General features: G+C 44.1%; 1 protein-coding gene across 1 annotated transcript in view; it reads left to right on the top strand.

The window, feature by feature from the left end:
• Nucleotides 1–10,375, top strand: part of LOC311223387 (B-cell receptor CD22-like) — a gene marked incomplete at both ends in the record, with an annotated part of 32,145 nt that extends 21,770 nt beyond the window's left edge. The window contains 4 exons of the mRNA XM_084308175.1: nucleotides 6,646–6,933; nucleotides 7,364–7,463; nucleotides 8,198–8,258; nucleotides 10,046–10,375. Coding sequence (XP_084164301.1) covers nucleotides 6,646–6,933; nucleotides 7,364–7,463; nucleotides 8,198–8,258; nucleotides 10,046–10,375 — 779 coding nt within the window. The remainder of the gene's footprint in view (nucleotides 1–6,645; nucleotides 6,934–7,363; nucleotides 7,464–8,197; nucleotides 8,259–10,045) is intronic.
• Between the last annotated feature and the right edge of the window lie 7,289 nt (nucleotides 10,376–17,664).

The following is a 17,664-nucleotide window of genomic DNA, read 5'->3' as shown; positions in this document are numbered from 1 at the left end:
TATCTTCATCAGATCTCGATGAACTGCCTCGTGTTGTTCGAACGCTGTCACAAACGCTCTCTGTTGTCTATAGGATGCTGCCTCTTCCCCCCTCTCAGCACCGGCGGTTTGACTTCCCATCACAGGGCTGGGCCGATGTTGAGGTAGCTGTCGATGGACAGCACAGGGTTGGTTCTGTTCCGGACGGCTTTGGGGAACAGCCTGTGGCAGCAGCTCTGCAGAAAGGTCTCCAGCAGGAACTGGGCCGGGGCGGCGAGGAGGGTCTGCTCGCTGTCTGGAGCACACACGTACTGGAACGGCCTGATGGGGGAGGGGTTCTCCATCACCATGTGTTTGGGTTTGACCACAAAGTCGTTGTGTCCTCCGAATGGAATGTGTTTCTTCCCGCCTCTCATCTTGGCTTCGGTGCTGAGGGCAGGTTGGACATGGGGGCTGTAGAAGCTGTTCGTGTATTCCATACCTGCTGTCGGTCTCAGTTCCAGCCATCCGGCCAGAGTGGATTTCACGGGACCGCTGTAACAACGCTGCCCTCCTCAGTCTCTTTTTCTGTACCTTGGTTAAACTGCAGTCGCCTGCAATGGACACTCCAGCTTGAATCGGTTCTGGTTGGAGTAACACCGTCGTCACTGGTTCACTCCCCTGTATTGGAACCAAAGTCAACATTGCCAGTCCTTTTGTCGTACTGGTCACATGAGAGAAGTCCATATTAATCAGATCATTATCACTGGTAAAGTCTATCTGGGAAATGTCTGCAGAGGCTCTCGGCCTACTCCCCCCAATGGCCCGATCACTAAGCCCCTTTTCCATATTGTTGTTGTTGTTATTCTATTGTTAATAATATTGCATTTACCGCTCCAGTTGTTCCTATCAATGTTCCACTAAGGTGAACTTCCTATGTTACTGTCATTCATTCCACTTCAAACGCTCCTGTAATACCGTTTGAAAAAACAAGTTTCTCTGTTTTCCACTATTTCTACTTACTTGAGTTAAAACACTCACACTGTCAACATTTTACTGTGCAGACAAGGATTGATAACTGGCTTATCATTCATACTTATACCAAGGCTCATTACAGCCGGCCCGTTTCCCCAGATGGTTATGGAAATCGTTCAGAGCTCCTGTCCAGTCGAGCACCTGTATGGAAAGAAAGCCAAAAAACATCCAGACTTAATACAGTGGCATTTCCCTGTTATCTCCACTATTCGTTATGCATTGGAAATGTCGGGCAACACTATACTAATATATTTAGCAAGACACAGTGTGATCTGTTTGAAAATAACGATATAACGATACAGCTTATCTCGTTCGATCTCTGTCAACACACTGGGTTCCTATTTTTTGTTGAATCTCCGCTCTCCTTTACTTCCGCTTGATCCTGCTCCAATTCTGATTCTCCTCGGAAAACCAAAACATCTTGATTAATATAGTTACATTCATTTTTTACATTCTTTTCCATTATTTAGTACCACACCCCCCAGGGGACACCTGTCACCCAGACACGTGTCCCCCAGAGGCAATCTAAAGAATGCCACAGACGCCGCGCCACGCACGCCGTGAGGTGTCGACCCTGTTTTACTGAAGAGACCCTAACAGCCCCTCCACAGTGGCCTAAACCCACCTCACCACAGGTACACAGCAGACAGCATCCCGGCAACCTCTCCCGTGCTTCAGGCCAGTATCCCCAGAGTCCAGTGCCCTGCCGGACGGCCATGCATAGCCGACCAGACCCAACACCGAACCCCGGGCACACCGCCCCACATCACACAGCCCTCCAAACGTACTCACTATGGGGGAAAAAAAAACACAATTGTACACACAATCCTATCCCGTCAATTGCAACGCACGGTCGTCCAGGAACGTCCCCCGCCTCACACCCACACGCACGCCCCGGCCCTCCCACTCCCCAACCCTGAATGTCCACCACCCAGATCAGAGAATAGTCGCCAGCGCGGACGCCGGGCACCACGGCTTTATCGGAACGCCCACACCTACCCTGCCACCCTCCGCGCCAACCTTCATCACCATCATTGCATACGCAGGCGCAACCGAGCGGTGTGGGTCCCCAGACGCAGAACCAGCCGCGCCGAGAGTCTTGAACACGTACGTCACACACACCCTGATAACATTCACACAAACTACTATAACCGCAAACATCACCACAGCACACAGCAAATACTTAGCAATTGTCCATCCTATGTAACCTAACCAACTTAATAAGTCCCAAACTCAACCTACCGCCTTTGAAACCTCACAGTAAACAGCAATAAACAATTCCTAGCACTACACCGCGTTTGAAACCCATAAAAAACTCTATATACAGGCCCTAACCTAGGAGAGAAAGAGAAGCGTTTCGGGGGGGGGGGGCGAGGGGGGGGGGAAGTACATGGAAGAGAGGCGGTGTTGAAATGAGGGGAGCGAGCGAGAGGGGGGGGTAAGAGAGAGAGAGAGGGAGAGGGAAAGAGGGGGGAAGGTGGAGAGGGAGAGGCGAAAGGGAGAGGGAGGGTGAGAGAAGGAAAGAAAGAGAGGGGGGGTGAAAGAGGAAGAGAGAGAGAGGGAGGGGAGGCGAGAGAGAGAGAGAGAGAGAGAGAGAAAGAGAAAGAGAGAGAGAGAGAGAGAGAGAGAAAGAGAAAGGAGAGAGAGAGAGAGAGAGAGAGAGAGAGAGAGAGAGAGAGAGAGAGAGAGAGAGAGAGAGAGAGAGAGAGAGAGAGAGAGAGAGAGAAAGAGAAAGAGAAAGAGAGAGAGAGAAAGAGAGAGGGAGGGAGGTGAGAGGGAGAGAGAGAGAGAGAAAGAGGAAGAGAGAGAGAGAGAAAGAGGAAGAGAGAGAGAGAGAGAGAGGAAGAGAGAGAGAAGAGAGAGAGGGGGAGAGAGAAAAGAAGAGAGGGGGAGAGAGAGAAGAAGAGAGGGGGAGAGAGAGTGTACAATGAAAACGTTCTGTGAGCAGAATCCAAACATATTCATCCTGTACACTTCTGCCCCCTACTGCATTCCCAATAAACTCCACCTTCCCCTTAACAATGGACGCTCGCCACCCCTACCAAGATGGACGCTCGGTACCCTCCCAAGATGGACGCTCGGCGCCCCTTCTAAGATGGACGCTCGGCGCCCCTTCTAAGATGGACGCCCCCTCGCGAGACATACCGAGAGTCCCGTCATGCCATGACGTCAGCACAGTTAGCTTAGCATGTTAGCTTAGCATATTAGCTTCGTTAGCTTCAACCTAGCGCGCGCTTACGACGTCACATCCGGCGACCGCTTTAGCCGTTAGCGCGGCTAAGTAGCATTAGCTTAGCTGCTCCCATGATCCCATAAAAACGTTCCCAACGACCCGTTCCGCCGCGCGGGCCGTCCCCTCGCAACGTTAATACAATACCACATACCCCACAACAGAATCCTATTTCCCTCAAAACGCCAGTGTAGTGATCTAATTAGAAATATAAAAACATAACATCAAAACACTAGTTTGACCCCTCCGCCGTCATTTCCGGCGAGCTTAGAACGACTTCCGGGTCGGGTCTAGAAAATCCCGATCACCTTAAACATTACATAACTGGTTTTATCCGCCACGAATATGAAAACTTTTAAGTGCCCTACATATCCCCGTAATCTCAAGACACTATCGATCGACCTTATACATTTGAATTACGTCTACTTTCCCCTCCGTTTGCTCCGGTGCCTCAGAGGCTAACGAGCTATCGTTTGTAGCATGTTGCGCGCTACGACACGCACGAGTTCCAACGAGAACGCGCTCTGTCCAGCACAAGCTGGGTGGCGCATTTGCCGTTGCGTGTGTGCGCTTTGGACGTCGCGTGTGTACCCGATTCAATATTAAAAACCGTTCTCAGTCATATTATAAGTGCCACTTTACAGATTTAATCTATATACTTCACACATGTTAAACCTAACCATAAGTCCTTTCACTCATACACAAACATCATACACTAGTAATTGTTTAACCATAGCTTGCAACATACGAGTCCACCTTAAGTACCATTCTAATGTTTACAGCCTATCGCTGCAACATACGAGTCCTATGTTACAGCATAGCTTGCAACATACGAGTCCTATGTTACAGCATAGCTTGCAACATACGAGCCTACCTCACGTACCATTCTAATGTTACAGCCTATCGTTGTTTAAATTTAACACGTCCGGCGGTGCCCAGGGTAAAACTAGACTCTATTCATGCTCCATTTCTACTGTAGAAAATACTACGCAAATGTGCTTAAGCCAATACTATAAGGCGTACTATGCACATGTTCCCCTTGCTTAACCCTGAGCACAAACCTAGACATTGTTCCTAAATACTTCCATACCTCTTTTTAATGTTCCGACCACGGGCAGCGTCTCGTTCACTTATGCTAAAATTTCTACTGTAGAAAATACTACGCAAAATCGTGCTTAACTCCCTTACTGTAAGGCATACGACAGCACTAGTGTGGTTAAAAATCCTGCCTACAGGACCTAAAAACACACACAGCCTTGAGTCGCTACCCTTGGTCAGAACATTTCATTTAATATCTAATTACATTCATACTTTTAGCAACCCCCCGTTGGTTCGAATTGAACACCCGTACACTCCATAACACTCACCTTTGGTAACTCCCCGGCTACGCGAAGACGATTTGTTGTTGTTGTTGTTGTTCGAGGTGAAGAAAGAGGAAAAAAAAAATTCTCTTTTGTTCTCGTTCAAAACGGACGTTTCTATTCAAGGGCCACAGCACCAAAAATGTAGTAACTTCCTAGCTTAATCTTCGTACTCTGCGTTGTTTTTAAACCTTAAAAAGCTCTTTGAAGTACTACTGAGCTACAAATGCAGATAACCATGTATGTGATGGTTTTCTGCCCGTACACCTTCAGAGAACACGGCGCGGCGGTTGAAGAAATCGAGTTCCGAGCAGTTTGAAGAATCCGTGTTTAATAAAAAGGATTTCAATCAATACAAATCAAAGATTTGAAAGAACAATTGCAATAAAACCTGATGGAAGACCTCACTATGCCGAGGTTCACCAGACTTTAGGCTAAATATTCAATATCTATGGGCATGTCTCGTCTCGGCTTCTTCAGATGGTAGGTTTTTGCGGCCGTCTCTCTGCTGCGTGGTTTCCTCAGTCTGTTGTGGAGAAAAAGGGTGTGTGTTCTTTGTTGCTTCCTGGGTCTCTGTTCGGGTGTGTTGTTGTGATCCTCCTGGTACGGAGTTTTTGCTAATATCAAATTTAGGCTCCGCCTCTAATGTTACGGCAAGCGGGCGTTTTCCAACCTCTCCTCGAGTGTTCCTATTGGAGGACACTTACTCTCAACTCTCATTGGCTAACTCCTTATCGTGACGTTTTACATCGAATTGCGTCACGATGTGGTTTCAAATGGTCTTTTCTTTTGATCTTACTGCTCTTTTGTTTCAGCAGAGACAAACTGGCATCTCCCATGGCAGTTTCTTTGTTGGACCAGATGGCCTAGGGCCCTGGGTTGTAAAATCACCCATGTTATTGACTTTCCCAGGAAGGATCAAACGAGACACTATCTCTTACTCAATAAGCGTCTGCCTGTTTCAACCCCCCTCCACAGAGTTTAGAGGAAGCCTGAATCAGCAGCTGCGTTACTAAATCAGAGGTGTCTCGTTTCTTGTACTTTAGGAGCGGGGGAAGAAAAGTGTATGTATTTTACCTCTGTGTTTTCGCCATTCTGTGCTTCATGGTATATAGTACAATAAACACCAGTTTGGCTGGAATTCTACTACAAACCACCTGCAGCTAAATGTGTCGAAGATCAGGGAACTGGTGGTGGAGCTGGGGAGGAGGAGGAGTGCACCTGTGACCCCTGTTTCCATCAGGGGAGTCGATGTGGACATGGTTGAGGAGTACAAATACCTCGGTGTGCACATCGACAACAAACTGAACGGGTCAAAACACGCAGAAGAAGGAGAAGAAGAAGAAGGGCCAGAGCCGACTCTACTTCCTCAGAAGGCTGAGATCCTTCAATGTCTGTACAACGATGTTAAGGATGTTCTATGAGTCGGTGGTGGCGGGCGCCTTCTTGTACGCTGTGACCTGCTGGGGCAGCGGACTGAGAGCAGGGGACACAAACAGGCTGGATAAGCTGGTCAGGAAGGCCAGTAGCGTGGTTGGGGTGGAGCTGGACTCCCTAGCGAGGGTGGCGGAGAGGAGGAGCCTTGCTAAGCTCCAGGCCATCAGGGAAAACACCTCCCACCCACTATACACAGACTTGGCTGACAGGAGGAGCATGTTCAGTGCTAGGCTCACACTCCCTAAATGCAGCACTGAACGGCACAGGAAGTCCTTCATTCCAACAGCCATCAGACTATACAATGCATCACTGTGCCTCACTGCATCACTGAGCACAGAGTGACAGTTACCATCTTCATGGACTCTTACTTTTGAAACAGCACTGTGCAATATTATATTACATCTACTGTAGACCTCAGTATATTTTTACTGTATTTATTTACTGTATATTTTATTCCATTTTTATTCTATTTTATTCTACTCTTATCTTAGGCAATTTGATTTGTTTTGTTATTCTTATTCGTGACCTGTTCTGTCTAAATGTTTAATGTTGAGCGTTTTTCAGTGTCAAATTTCCCTCTGGATAATAAAAGTATTTCTATTCTATTCTATTCTATCTTCTTAGTTGCCCCTGAGATCCTACGTTCCTCCCACTGCATCAGAATTCTATCCCAGATCAGATGCTCCTGCGAGAGCCACGGGAACCCGCCTCCCTCACTGGTGTGGGAATTGGATGGGCAGCCTGTCAGTCACATCCCAATCAGAGAGGTGCCTATGGGCAAGGCAGGCCTGAAGAGCATCATCACCTTGCGCCACACAGATGAGGAAACGGCAACTCTAGTCTGCCTCAGCACCAACCCAGAAGGATCGGATAGTCTGGTCTTCAATGTATCATCCATTGAAAATCAACAAGGTGAGTTATTGGTGATACTTAGCACTATTGGTGTATTGAAGAAGTAAGAACCAGTACTGTATGCCAGTCTGGTTATACAAAATGAATGTATTATGAAAGAAAATACAGAACATCATCTAAGAGTATAGTGTCTCTCAGAGTCGTGAAGGATTCAACAACCCTTTATAAGGGTCTAGTATGATCTGTCTCAGAGTGGTGAAAGTACAACACTATTAAGGCCTGACCTTGTTTATATACTTTTGATTGAGGGGCAAAACAGTCAGGGAGGGGAATGCTTAAAAATATGCTTTAAATGTAGAATCTTAGAGATATCCCATCTATCCATCTTCTCTCTTGTATGATCTTTTGTCACTTTTCTTTCTCAACTCATCTCTTGAGGGATTTAAGTATTAGTATTGCTAATTGTATAATACTGTATTGTTATTTGTAGGCCTTGTGGGCTTCCATACCATCTCTCCATTGATTGGCTGCGCTGCAGGAGCAGTGGGCATGATGCTGCTGTGTGCTCTGCTGCAGCTCTTCGTCTTCATGTGAGCGACTCATACTAGGGGTGGGAATCGCCAGAGGCCTCACGATACGATACTATTGCGATACTTGCGTCACGATACGATAGTATCGCGATACTAAATATATCACGATACGCTGAGTATTGCGATTTAAAATAAAATATATTTGATCAAATTTAATTTATTACCTTTTTTCAACTGCAAAGTAAAACTTTGTCAACATGTTTTATCTAATAAAATAAAGTTCAGTCTGTTCATCTCACTTCAATCATTTTTATTGCAGAACATGGTATTTTCTCAAGCAGACAGATGTAAACACTGTAATCTGTGTTGCATGTACCTGACAAACTGAACTGTTTGTATTACAGTCATATTCCAACTTAACTGAATGCACATGTGTGTGTGTGGACTACTGTACTATTACAGGTATTGAAATGAACAATGCAACTTCCTTATACAAACGTTTTTTTTTTTTTTTTTTTAATTCTTTTTTTATGAATAATTAAATATCGATACTTGGCGTCCCTGTATCGATACAGTATCGCCACGCAAAGTATCGCGATACTACTACGTATCGATTTTTCCCCCACCCCTAACTCATACCCACTGTGACTTTACACTAGAATAGACAACGATATAAACACATACATACACGCTCGCTTCAAGGTGAACAAATTAGACATGTACTAATGGAGTGGACTTTATATTTGCTCTTTTGTTTCTACTTAGTAAGCAGTGACGTTTTGTGTTGTTCTCAGGAAAAGGAAAGGTAGCTTGTCTTCTAACAGAGGATTGGAGGAGATGACAGAGGCTAATGGGGTGAGTTGGAATGTGCTTGGGCACACGTGTACACAAACATAAGCTTGCACATGCGCGTGCACACGCACACACACACATTACATTTACATTTACATTTAGTCATTTAGCTGACGCTTTTATCCAAAGCGACTTACAAGTTCTGTGCGACAAGACAGCAAGAAGGGTATAACTCTATCAGCTGAGTAACAATGTTCATCAAAGTGTTGCGTGTTACAGTACTGTGTAGGTTAGTTTATTAGGACAAGTGCATGACAGTAAGGTTAGTCGGGGTTAGATTTTTTTTTTTTTTTATATCATTTCAGATAATGGTTGAAGAAGTGAGTCTTTAGTCGACACACACACACGCACACGCACACGCACACACACACACACACACACACACACACACACACACACACACACACACACACACACACACACACACACACACACACACACACACACACACACACACACACACACACACACACACACACACATATCATGTGTACACTGTATGTGCTTTAATAGTTCTTTGACAGCACTGAAAACTATATTACATTATATTATATAATATAATATTATCTCACCCCCTCTATGAGGAGCTAGCCAGAATGAAGAGCACGTTCAGCCAAAGACTAATCTGCCCCCGACACACCACAAACGACCTGGGCCGGTCCTTTATACCGGCAGCCATCAGGCTCTACAACAAAGGGCTCGGACGGCCGGCTCTGCTGCCAGAACTATCATTGTCAGGGACAACTCGGGACTTGAGAACTAGAGACTCATATCACTGGACTATCTTGTATTTGTACTTTTTTTTTAAATATATATTATATTGTATTTTTATTTGTATTTATATTTTATATTTTATATTGTATCTATAGTGTATATAGATACTGGAATGTATAGGACTGTGAAGCTCTGTTTGTTTCCCGTCTCAAAACACATCTGTTCATTCTGGCATACTCACTTTCATTTTAAGTTTATTACAACTGCTCCCCTATGTAACTATGTAACTCTGTAATACTGTGTTTTTACTATGTGAAATTGTATTTGTTTTTAACCCTGTACAGCGACCTTGGGTGCTCAGAAAGGCGTCTTTAAATAAAATGCATTATTATTATTATTATTATTATTATTATTATTATTATTATTATTATTATTATTATTATTATTATTATTATTATTATTATTATTATTATTATTATTATTATTATTATTATTATTATTATTATTATTATTATTATTATTATTATTATTATTATTATTATTATTATTATTATTATTATTATTATTATTATTATTATTATTATTATATTATATAAAGCTTGTTGTCTAATTATTTGTATCGTCTAAGCTTGTTATGCACTACTGTAGTGTAGGCCTAGTACTTGGACGAACAATACCACTTATTGTTGACTGCTGGAATTGTATCGTTTTGCTAGCTTTGTTGTACACACTTGCTTTGGATGAAAGTGTCAGCAAATGATTGTCCTTGATTGATTGATTGATTGATTGAAAGGTTTATTAACAGATTGCAGAATGGGTACAGTACAGTACAGCTCAATACACATAATTGTTAAGGGGATGCAGACCCCGTTGCGAAACGTGTTTAGTCCCTTGTTTGAGCCGAATCTGGGTTGAACATGATTTGTGGAACTCCCTCTGGTGTTGTGGTCGTGGTATTCACTGACCTTTGGGGAGTATTTCGATATGTACATGGGTACCTTAGTGGTGTAGTCATGTATCTTGACCTGCCCATTGCTGAAATAATTAAACTGTCCCCTTTCTGTGTTTTCCATCAGGTCTTCTCTACACAAGAGGAGGCTGTCTATGTCAACAGAGCTATGCTGGAAGGAGACATCCTGTACGCCAACGTGGACTTCGCTAAACTTCGGGCCTGGTCAGACGAGACACACGGAGAGGGGGAGATCAGAGGATTGGCCTCCAAGACGGCAGAGTACGCTGAGATCCGCCTGCGGTCCAGAGGCAGTACTGGAGGAGAAGCTGAGGCGACAGACACTGCCTCTGGACAGGAGAAAGACACTGATGCTCACAGAGCTGAAGCTGTTGAACAGACCATGGGAAATGGAGGTGAGCTCACTGTGGAAACAAAGGATTCTGGGCATCCGTAGCCACAGGACGTGACATATTCCAACTATCATACATTGTTGTCTATAGAGGCCCAGTGGGGACGTCCTGAGCAGAACAAACTCTTGCCACAGTAGTCACAGCAACACAGGTGATTTGGAGTGAGGACGAGGAAGCGCTATGTGATATAGAAGATTGGGGCATGTCACACATGTGATATTTGCCATGTGCCCCCACCTGTCCTTCAGTCTCTCTTTAATACTGTCCAGTGAAGAAGAAATGTCCTAAAAATATGCTTTTAAAGCGGTGTCACATGCATGGACATACACGCATTCCCATTTACGTATTTGCACTAGGGCGCATTTGCAAAGTGCCCCCTGGTGGAATAAATAAGGGGAAGGAACGTGTCTGGGGAAACATCGGTGCACATGACACAGACACTCCGCTACTTCGGAAACAACATTTGCCGTTTTGGGTACAACATCATCAAAGTGCCACTCAGCTCCATTGTACTGGAGTGACGTCAGACATCTCTACAGCTATTTTGTTTTTTGGGGGGGGGGGGGTGAACTGCCCCTTTGGTGAATTTTTTGGTGAATTTTTTTAATATAGCATATAGGAACCTTCTGACTACCAGATGACCGTTCTACCTCCTGAGCCACTGTTGTGTCCTTTAAATTTCCCTTTTGGTTGGTAATTGTAACCATAGATATATATAGAACACTAGATAGCTTGCCCGCGCTGCCGGCCAATGGAGAGCGACGTCACTGAACCGCCGCCATCTTGTGAGGGTCAGCCTTGAGATAGAGTGAGTGAGCTGCACAGACAAAAATACTCATAACTCGCTGAAATATTGACGGATTTACAAACGGTTTGGTTTATTACAAGCATTATTAACGTGGCTATGATTCAAGCGGTTTGTAAAAAAAAACATCTTTAAAAATCTTTTTTTTTATAAGTATGCAGTATCATAACTACATCTTTGATGTTTATAGCAAACCAACCCGTTTGTAAATCCGTCAATATTTCAGCGAGTTATGAGTATTTTTGTCTGTGCAGCTCACTCACTCTCACTCAAGGCTGACCCTCACAAGATGGCGGCGGTTCAGTGACGCTGGTGACTCCGCCTTAAGCTATCTAGTGTTCTATATATATCTATGGTTGTAACGAGTCCAGCCTCCTTTGACTGACAGGCAATTAGCTTGTCCTTTTGTGCTCTAGATCACCCCCTGCTGGTGGCGCGCTTGTGCACCCTTGTGTGCGTGCTGGAACAACGCATGATACACAATTTTCAGGGATCCCTTTCCTCCCAGAAATGAGTATTGAGGATAAACAAAGTTATGTTATATTGTGTATGTAGTGCTGTACTATATTCACTGCTGTCAAGTGAATCAAGTTTTTTTTCTTGTAATCTTTAATATAAGTAAAAGTATATTCTATATTTTACTAGATTTAACATAATTTAGTGTATTACAATATAGACTATATTGTAATACACTAAATTATGTTATATCTAGTAAAATTAATGGAAGAACAAATATAAATGTAAGGGGGTAGGGATCAATAAGCTTAGCTTCCCTCTACTCCTTTTTTTGACATGTCTGCTAACCAAACACATTGCTCTTGACCTTTTGTTTATAATTCCTTCTTTTTTTCTTTTTTTAATGTTTTTTTAATTTGTTGCTATGATTGTTTGGTTCGACGGAACAAGATATCGTGAGTTGTTTGGAGAAATATGGAGAATAACATGTCCAAAAATAAACTTTTTCATTAATTCATTAATTCATTAATTCATTCATTCATTAATTCATTCCCTTTCCTCCCATCTCATCAACTAGTGGTCAAAGATTCCATTGGATACCGTCATGTTTCCCCTCATCTCTTCATGTGTCTCATTACCTCCTAAACCTCTGCTGATTATGGTTTCAACCGACTCATACGCTTGATTGATTGATTGAAATTTTTTATTAACAGTATTGAGCCGTACTGTATTGTACCCATTCTGCAATCTGTTAAATAAAGTTTTCATTCATTCATTCATTCAACAGATTGCAGAATGAATTCATAATGTTGTAACGCTAGTGTTGTAATAGTATCAGGTTGTGTTTCCCTTCCAGCTTTTGTGCTTTTAAACTACAGTCTTTGGTTTGTTTCTGTGGTTGGTGACTGGTATTTTCCAGAATTGGCAGTTTACTTGTGTTTAGAGGCTTGCATTTTTAGTGTGTGGGGTTACCAGCAATCTGACTTTGGATCAGCTTCTACTGGCACACTGTACATAGGTGGAACTGAGCATTCTTTATTTCTTTTAACCATTTGTAAAATATTATATTACAAACATATTTTATAATAAGTGCAGTATTTGACACAATTCTCAATTACTTTTGTCCCAAAGATAGTTTCTGCTGATTGTTTTAGATGTACTTTTTGATCATTGAGAGTTATGGTTATGGTATATCAAATTTGGTTGGACAGAACAACACCTTTCCAAAAATCAACTATCAAATGTACCATCCTCAGGTTAAACCTCTTTTCAGCTGCAGAGTATTCTCTTTCACTCTTGTGGGTAAATTGCTGTTACATTAATCTTTCAACTGTTGGTTTTGAAGTTAACATTTTACATGTTCTCTTAGTTGTCTTTATTAATGTATGTCTATCGATTTATGAGCAGTGTGTAAAGCAAAGCAAATGTATTTGTAAGGCCCGACAACACACGTTAATGTCCCCATGGGCCGTACACGTCTTCTTTAAACAAGTCAAGAAGAAACATAACAATAAGTCAAGAACAGAACAAGAACACCATAAGGTCCAACAAATTTAAAATAAATGCAAATAAATGAAAGAATGCAAGCACTCCCAGACATACCCCACGCGAAGGTAAGGAAAAACTCACTAAAACCTAACAATAGGGAAACATTTTAGGCGGATTTTCAGAAAATAGGGCTCCGGGCTGCCTGTACGTTAATGCCAAGCATACAGTGCAAAAATGCTTCCGCATTCGTCACCGCACGCTAGTGCGGTAAAGCGCCCTTCTTTTCAGACAAATGCTACCGTGCGTGCACCGGCGGCGGCGTGCTCGCTCAGGTGCGTGCGTGCGCCGGCGTGCTCGCGCGAGGTGCCCGCGCATGCGCATGAGATCCCGCCTTGGTTGACACGAGCGGAGCTCAATATATATAAGTCACCGCCCATAAATTCAGTATCTAGCAATAGCTCAATTGGCAAGGACACATGGCTGTGGATCCTATGGCTTGTTTGCTGGCGAGTTCGAATCCCATCGAAAATATTTTTTAACGTGATTTTTTTTTAACGTGTATTCTTTCGCCGGTTAAGGTTAGGCATTGTTTCGGAGTTGGTTAAGGTTAGAACGGTTAAGTTTAGGCGCTGTTAAGGAGCTGGTTAAGGTTAGAGTTTGTCAAAGAGAATGGCAATATAAGGTTAAGGTTAAGGTTAGGCATTGTTTCGGAGTTGGTTAAGGTTAGAACGGTTAAGTTTAGGCGTTGTTAAGGAGCTGGTTAAGGTTAGAGTTTGTCAAAGAGAATGGCAATAGACAGCCTATTTCCGCGCGACCTGGGCGCTGGGCGGCGGAAAATGAAAGGCGCATTACTGCACGCTACTACGGTAAATTTTTGCACTGCTTGCTTGGCATAAAGCTACACGCCTCCGGGCTTAAGAGGTTAAAGGACATCTCTTTGAAAGAAATTACATTTTACAGTTTTTTTTTTAATTTCTTTTAAACAAATGATTATTTTGTATTATTTAACTATTTAATTATTATTTAGTTATTGCACTGCACTGGCAGTTGAACTGCATTGAAAAGAATAAACCTCATAACTGAACTGGCACTGAACATTGAACTGCACTGGCACTGTTTGCAGATGTACCGTTATTTAAGTTAGTTAAAAACATAATTTTGTATCGTTTTTTTTTTTGTTAAATCCAAAAGGAAAAAACATAAAATCAGAGAAATCCGAAAACAGGAAAATTCATATCCGAAAACAGGAAAAGATTAAATGGATTTCATAGGGCCCTAGTTAAGGTGAGTTCATAAATTCACACTGAAAATCTGCTCCACTCTGATAAACTGACTCTTCGGTCAGAGCGTCCAATGTGCACTCTGAGCCCTCAGAATGTCCTAACAACTTGAGTGCTCTCGCTCTGACACTGGTTGTAAATGGTTATTAGTGTTCTATGTGCCTCCCTGTATTGTAAATAGTTCATATGCGTGTTGTCACTACTACTGTATGTAATTTGTAAATAAGTAAATGTATGTGTTGTAAATAAATATTGTTAATATTTATTTACCTAATTTATGTGCAATCGTTTAATTTCAGCTCAGTATAGAGAAATGCACGATACTAACAACCGCCTTACTGCGCGCCCCGCGACAACACTAGTAGTAATCAGTGTGTGTGAATTGTACATGGTAGCTAGCTACTGTTTCGCAACACTTTGGAATGTGTGCACCACAACTCCGCAGACTTGCCAATGCGCAGACCAAGGAGGGTAAAACGAGAAGATGTCACCAAAGACAGTTACCCGTCATATTGCATCAACCATTGGGGTACGACTAGGGATGGGTACCGAATTCGGTACTTTTAAAAGGTACTACCGAGTAGGGCTGCAACGATTAGTCGATGTAACAATGTAATAGAACATGTGTAGATATGTAGTGATATGTTAAACACATTTTAGTGATCGTTTTATTGAGGTTTCCTCAAAGCACAAGAAGCAATTGTTATGAGTCAGCATTGATATACTGTAATAAGTATGATGAAACATTGTTCCCATGTTGCAGAGGGAAACCACAGCATTACAATCATGTTCGTCTGTGCTTTTCAAAATGATGTAACCATCTGTCCATCTGTCACTAAACAGTGTGCACAAGTGCCACAAAACATTCAAATGTCAAAATGATGACAATAAACGTCAGTCTTCTTCAACCTACCATATATGTACCATTTCATGTATGTTATGGGAGGGACAACTGGACAAATATACAAAAGCAAAGCTGTGGAGGAATCGTTATTGAATAAACAAACCCTAATCGGGTGGGCTAGGAGCTTGATGTTCTCATTGTCATCTAGCTTTCCATGCACAGTCTACGAACATAGCAGGAGATCAGTCAATCACAGACTAGAAACTTTGTTTGAAGCTCATCCTAGAAAGGATGGAAAACACTTTATAATACAGCCTGCGTTCATATTCATAAGGACATAATAGGTTTCATAAATGAAACCTTTGCACCACTCTTCACATTACAAAAGAGGATGTTTCATTGAGGAAATTCAATGTGTGGTAAATGTGGATTTCACGGAAACAACAACAACGTGGGCTGTATTATAAAGTGTTACTGAAAAGACTGATGTATAACTAGTAGCTTATATTTCTGTTCAGCAGCCACGCCCAGGGTCCAAAGGGGCCTATACGCCCTGCCTTTTTGCCTTGCTACTCACAGACCCTTCTAGAATGTATTAATTTGTGTGTTTTGGGGGTCAAATAAATCTTCATCATCATCACAAAAAATGGGCAGGAAAAGTATGAAAACAAAGGCAATGCTCCCATATATCTGAAATGAAAAGAAACATTTCGTGACTTGCTTCGCGTTCTGCTCACTATATGGGATATATACCACGTTACTTGAAAGATTCCACTACATGCACTCTACACTTGTCCGGCCACGCCCCTTTCCTCCCATATGCATATATGCGAGGGGCGTGACCGTACTTCCGCCTTCCCGTTTCTTTCACTCCAGGAAGTGTTTTTTGCTACAGGCACACGGCAAGCGAGTGGTTTAGATCGTTTTAGATTCGTTTTTGTGTTGCTCTTTTTTGTCTAACAAGAATGGCATCACCACCGGGTCCCGGGAAGCGTTCTTCTGGGCTTCACCAGCGGTTCACCGTCGCAACCTCCTTCCCTAATCCCATGCTCGTGGCGAGAGGGTGAGCCCTGACGGCGTGCAGTGCTGGGTGCGCACCGCCCGGAGGCCGCTGAGCGCCCCTCACCAGTGAGGTGGCCCTCCGGCTCCGGCGTCCCCATCGGGAGACCCTCGGCCAGCCCGGCGGTCTCTTTGGAGGGTGATGACTTGCGGCGTAAGCTCTCCGCTTCTGCTCGCTCCCCGCTTCTGCTCGCTCCCGCCGTTCGGCGGTGAGCGAATGGGGCGGGTGGTCTGGTGCCGGAGTGCAGTACGTGGGACCGGAGGCATTCGGTTCTGCGGAACAGCTGGCATCGTAGGGCGGTTCCCCTGTTTCCTCTCCATTGCATCCCATGGAGACTGAAGATTATATGGAGGGGGCGGGGGAATTCCTTTTCGACGCCCCGGCGGAATCGGGGCCCCGGGCCCTGGTTCCACACCGGGAAACCTTGCTCACGGAGTCGGAGTTCGAGTCCCCAGCTCCGTGGCGGGACGCCTCTTCAGCAGCGTCAGGATTCAGCCGCCGCCTACCAAGTGGGTTCGGCCACCCGACCGCGTGAATGCCTTCTACAACGTTGTTCCAGTTCCGCGTTGCCGTTTTGCGCTCTGATTGGCCGAGCGCGCGCATGCGCATGAGCCGCGACGCGGCCCTCAGCCAGGCAGCAATACTACGCTCCAGTTAACCTAATTTATACAAATGGAGTATTGATTTCGCCGTAACGAATCATTAAAAAAATATACCGTTAACTGGAATATGTTGTTCCTTTACACATATGTTGGATTATGTAATTGGTTTGTCAAGACAAACCAATAAAAAATCGCGCGACTCGGGCTGGTCCACGACCCTCCGTGCTCCGATCGCCAGTGGGGAGAATATGCTGCCGCGAGCGGCATCGCTGAGCTCTGGTGTCCGCTGGACGAAGCCAGAGACAGGCGTATTATGGGGCTTATGCCGAGAAGCAGTAACACAACATGCATGTCAGTCGTACTTAACTATGTGTTCACTGTTGTACGACTGACAGATGCATGTTGTGTTACTGCTTCTCGGCATAAGCCCCATAATACGCCCGTCTCTGGCTTCGTCCAGCGGACACCAGAGCTCAGCGATGCCGCTCGCGGCAGCATATTCTCCCCGCTGGCGATCGGAGCGTCGGACAAACCAATTACATAATCCAACATATGTGTAAAGGAACAACATATTCCAGTTAACAGTATATTTTTTAAATTATTCGTTACTGGAGCGTAGTATTGCTGCCTGGCTGAGGGCCGCGTCGCGGCTCATGGGCATGCGCGCGCTCGGCCAGAGCGCAAAACGGCAACGCGGAACTGGAACAGCGTTGTAGAAGGCATTCACGCCACCCGGACCGCAAGAGATGCGAGCGCGGCGGAGGAGAGACGGCAGGGCTCTCTTCCCCGATGTAGAGT

This window comes from Notolepis coatsorum (assembly GCF_963971535.1).
Source record: "Notolepis coatsorum genome assembly, chromosome: 1".
Taxonomy (NCBI): domain Eukaryota; kingdom Metazoa; phylum Chordata; class Actinopteri; order Aulopiformes; family Paralepididae; genus Notolepis; species Notolepis coatsorum.
The sequence above is the reverse complement of the archived record's forward strand: the minus strand, read 5'-3'. Positions and strand labels throughout refer to the sequence as shown.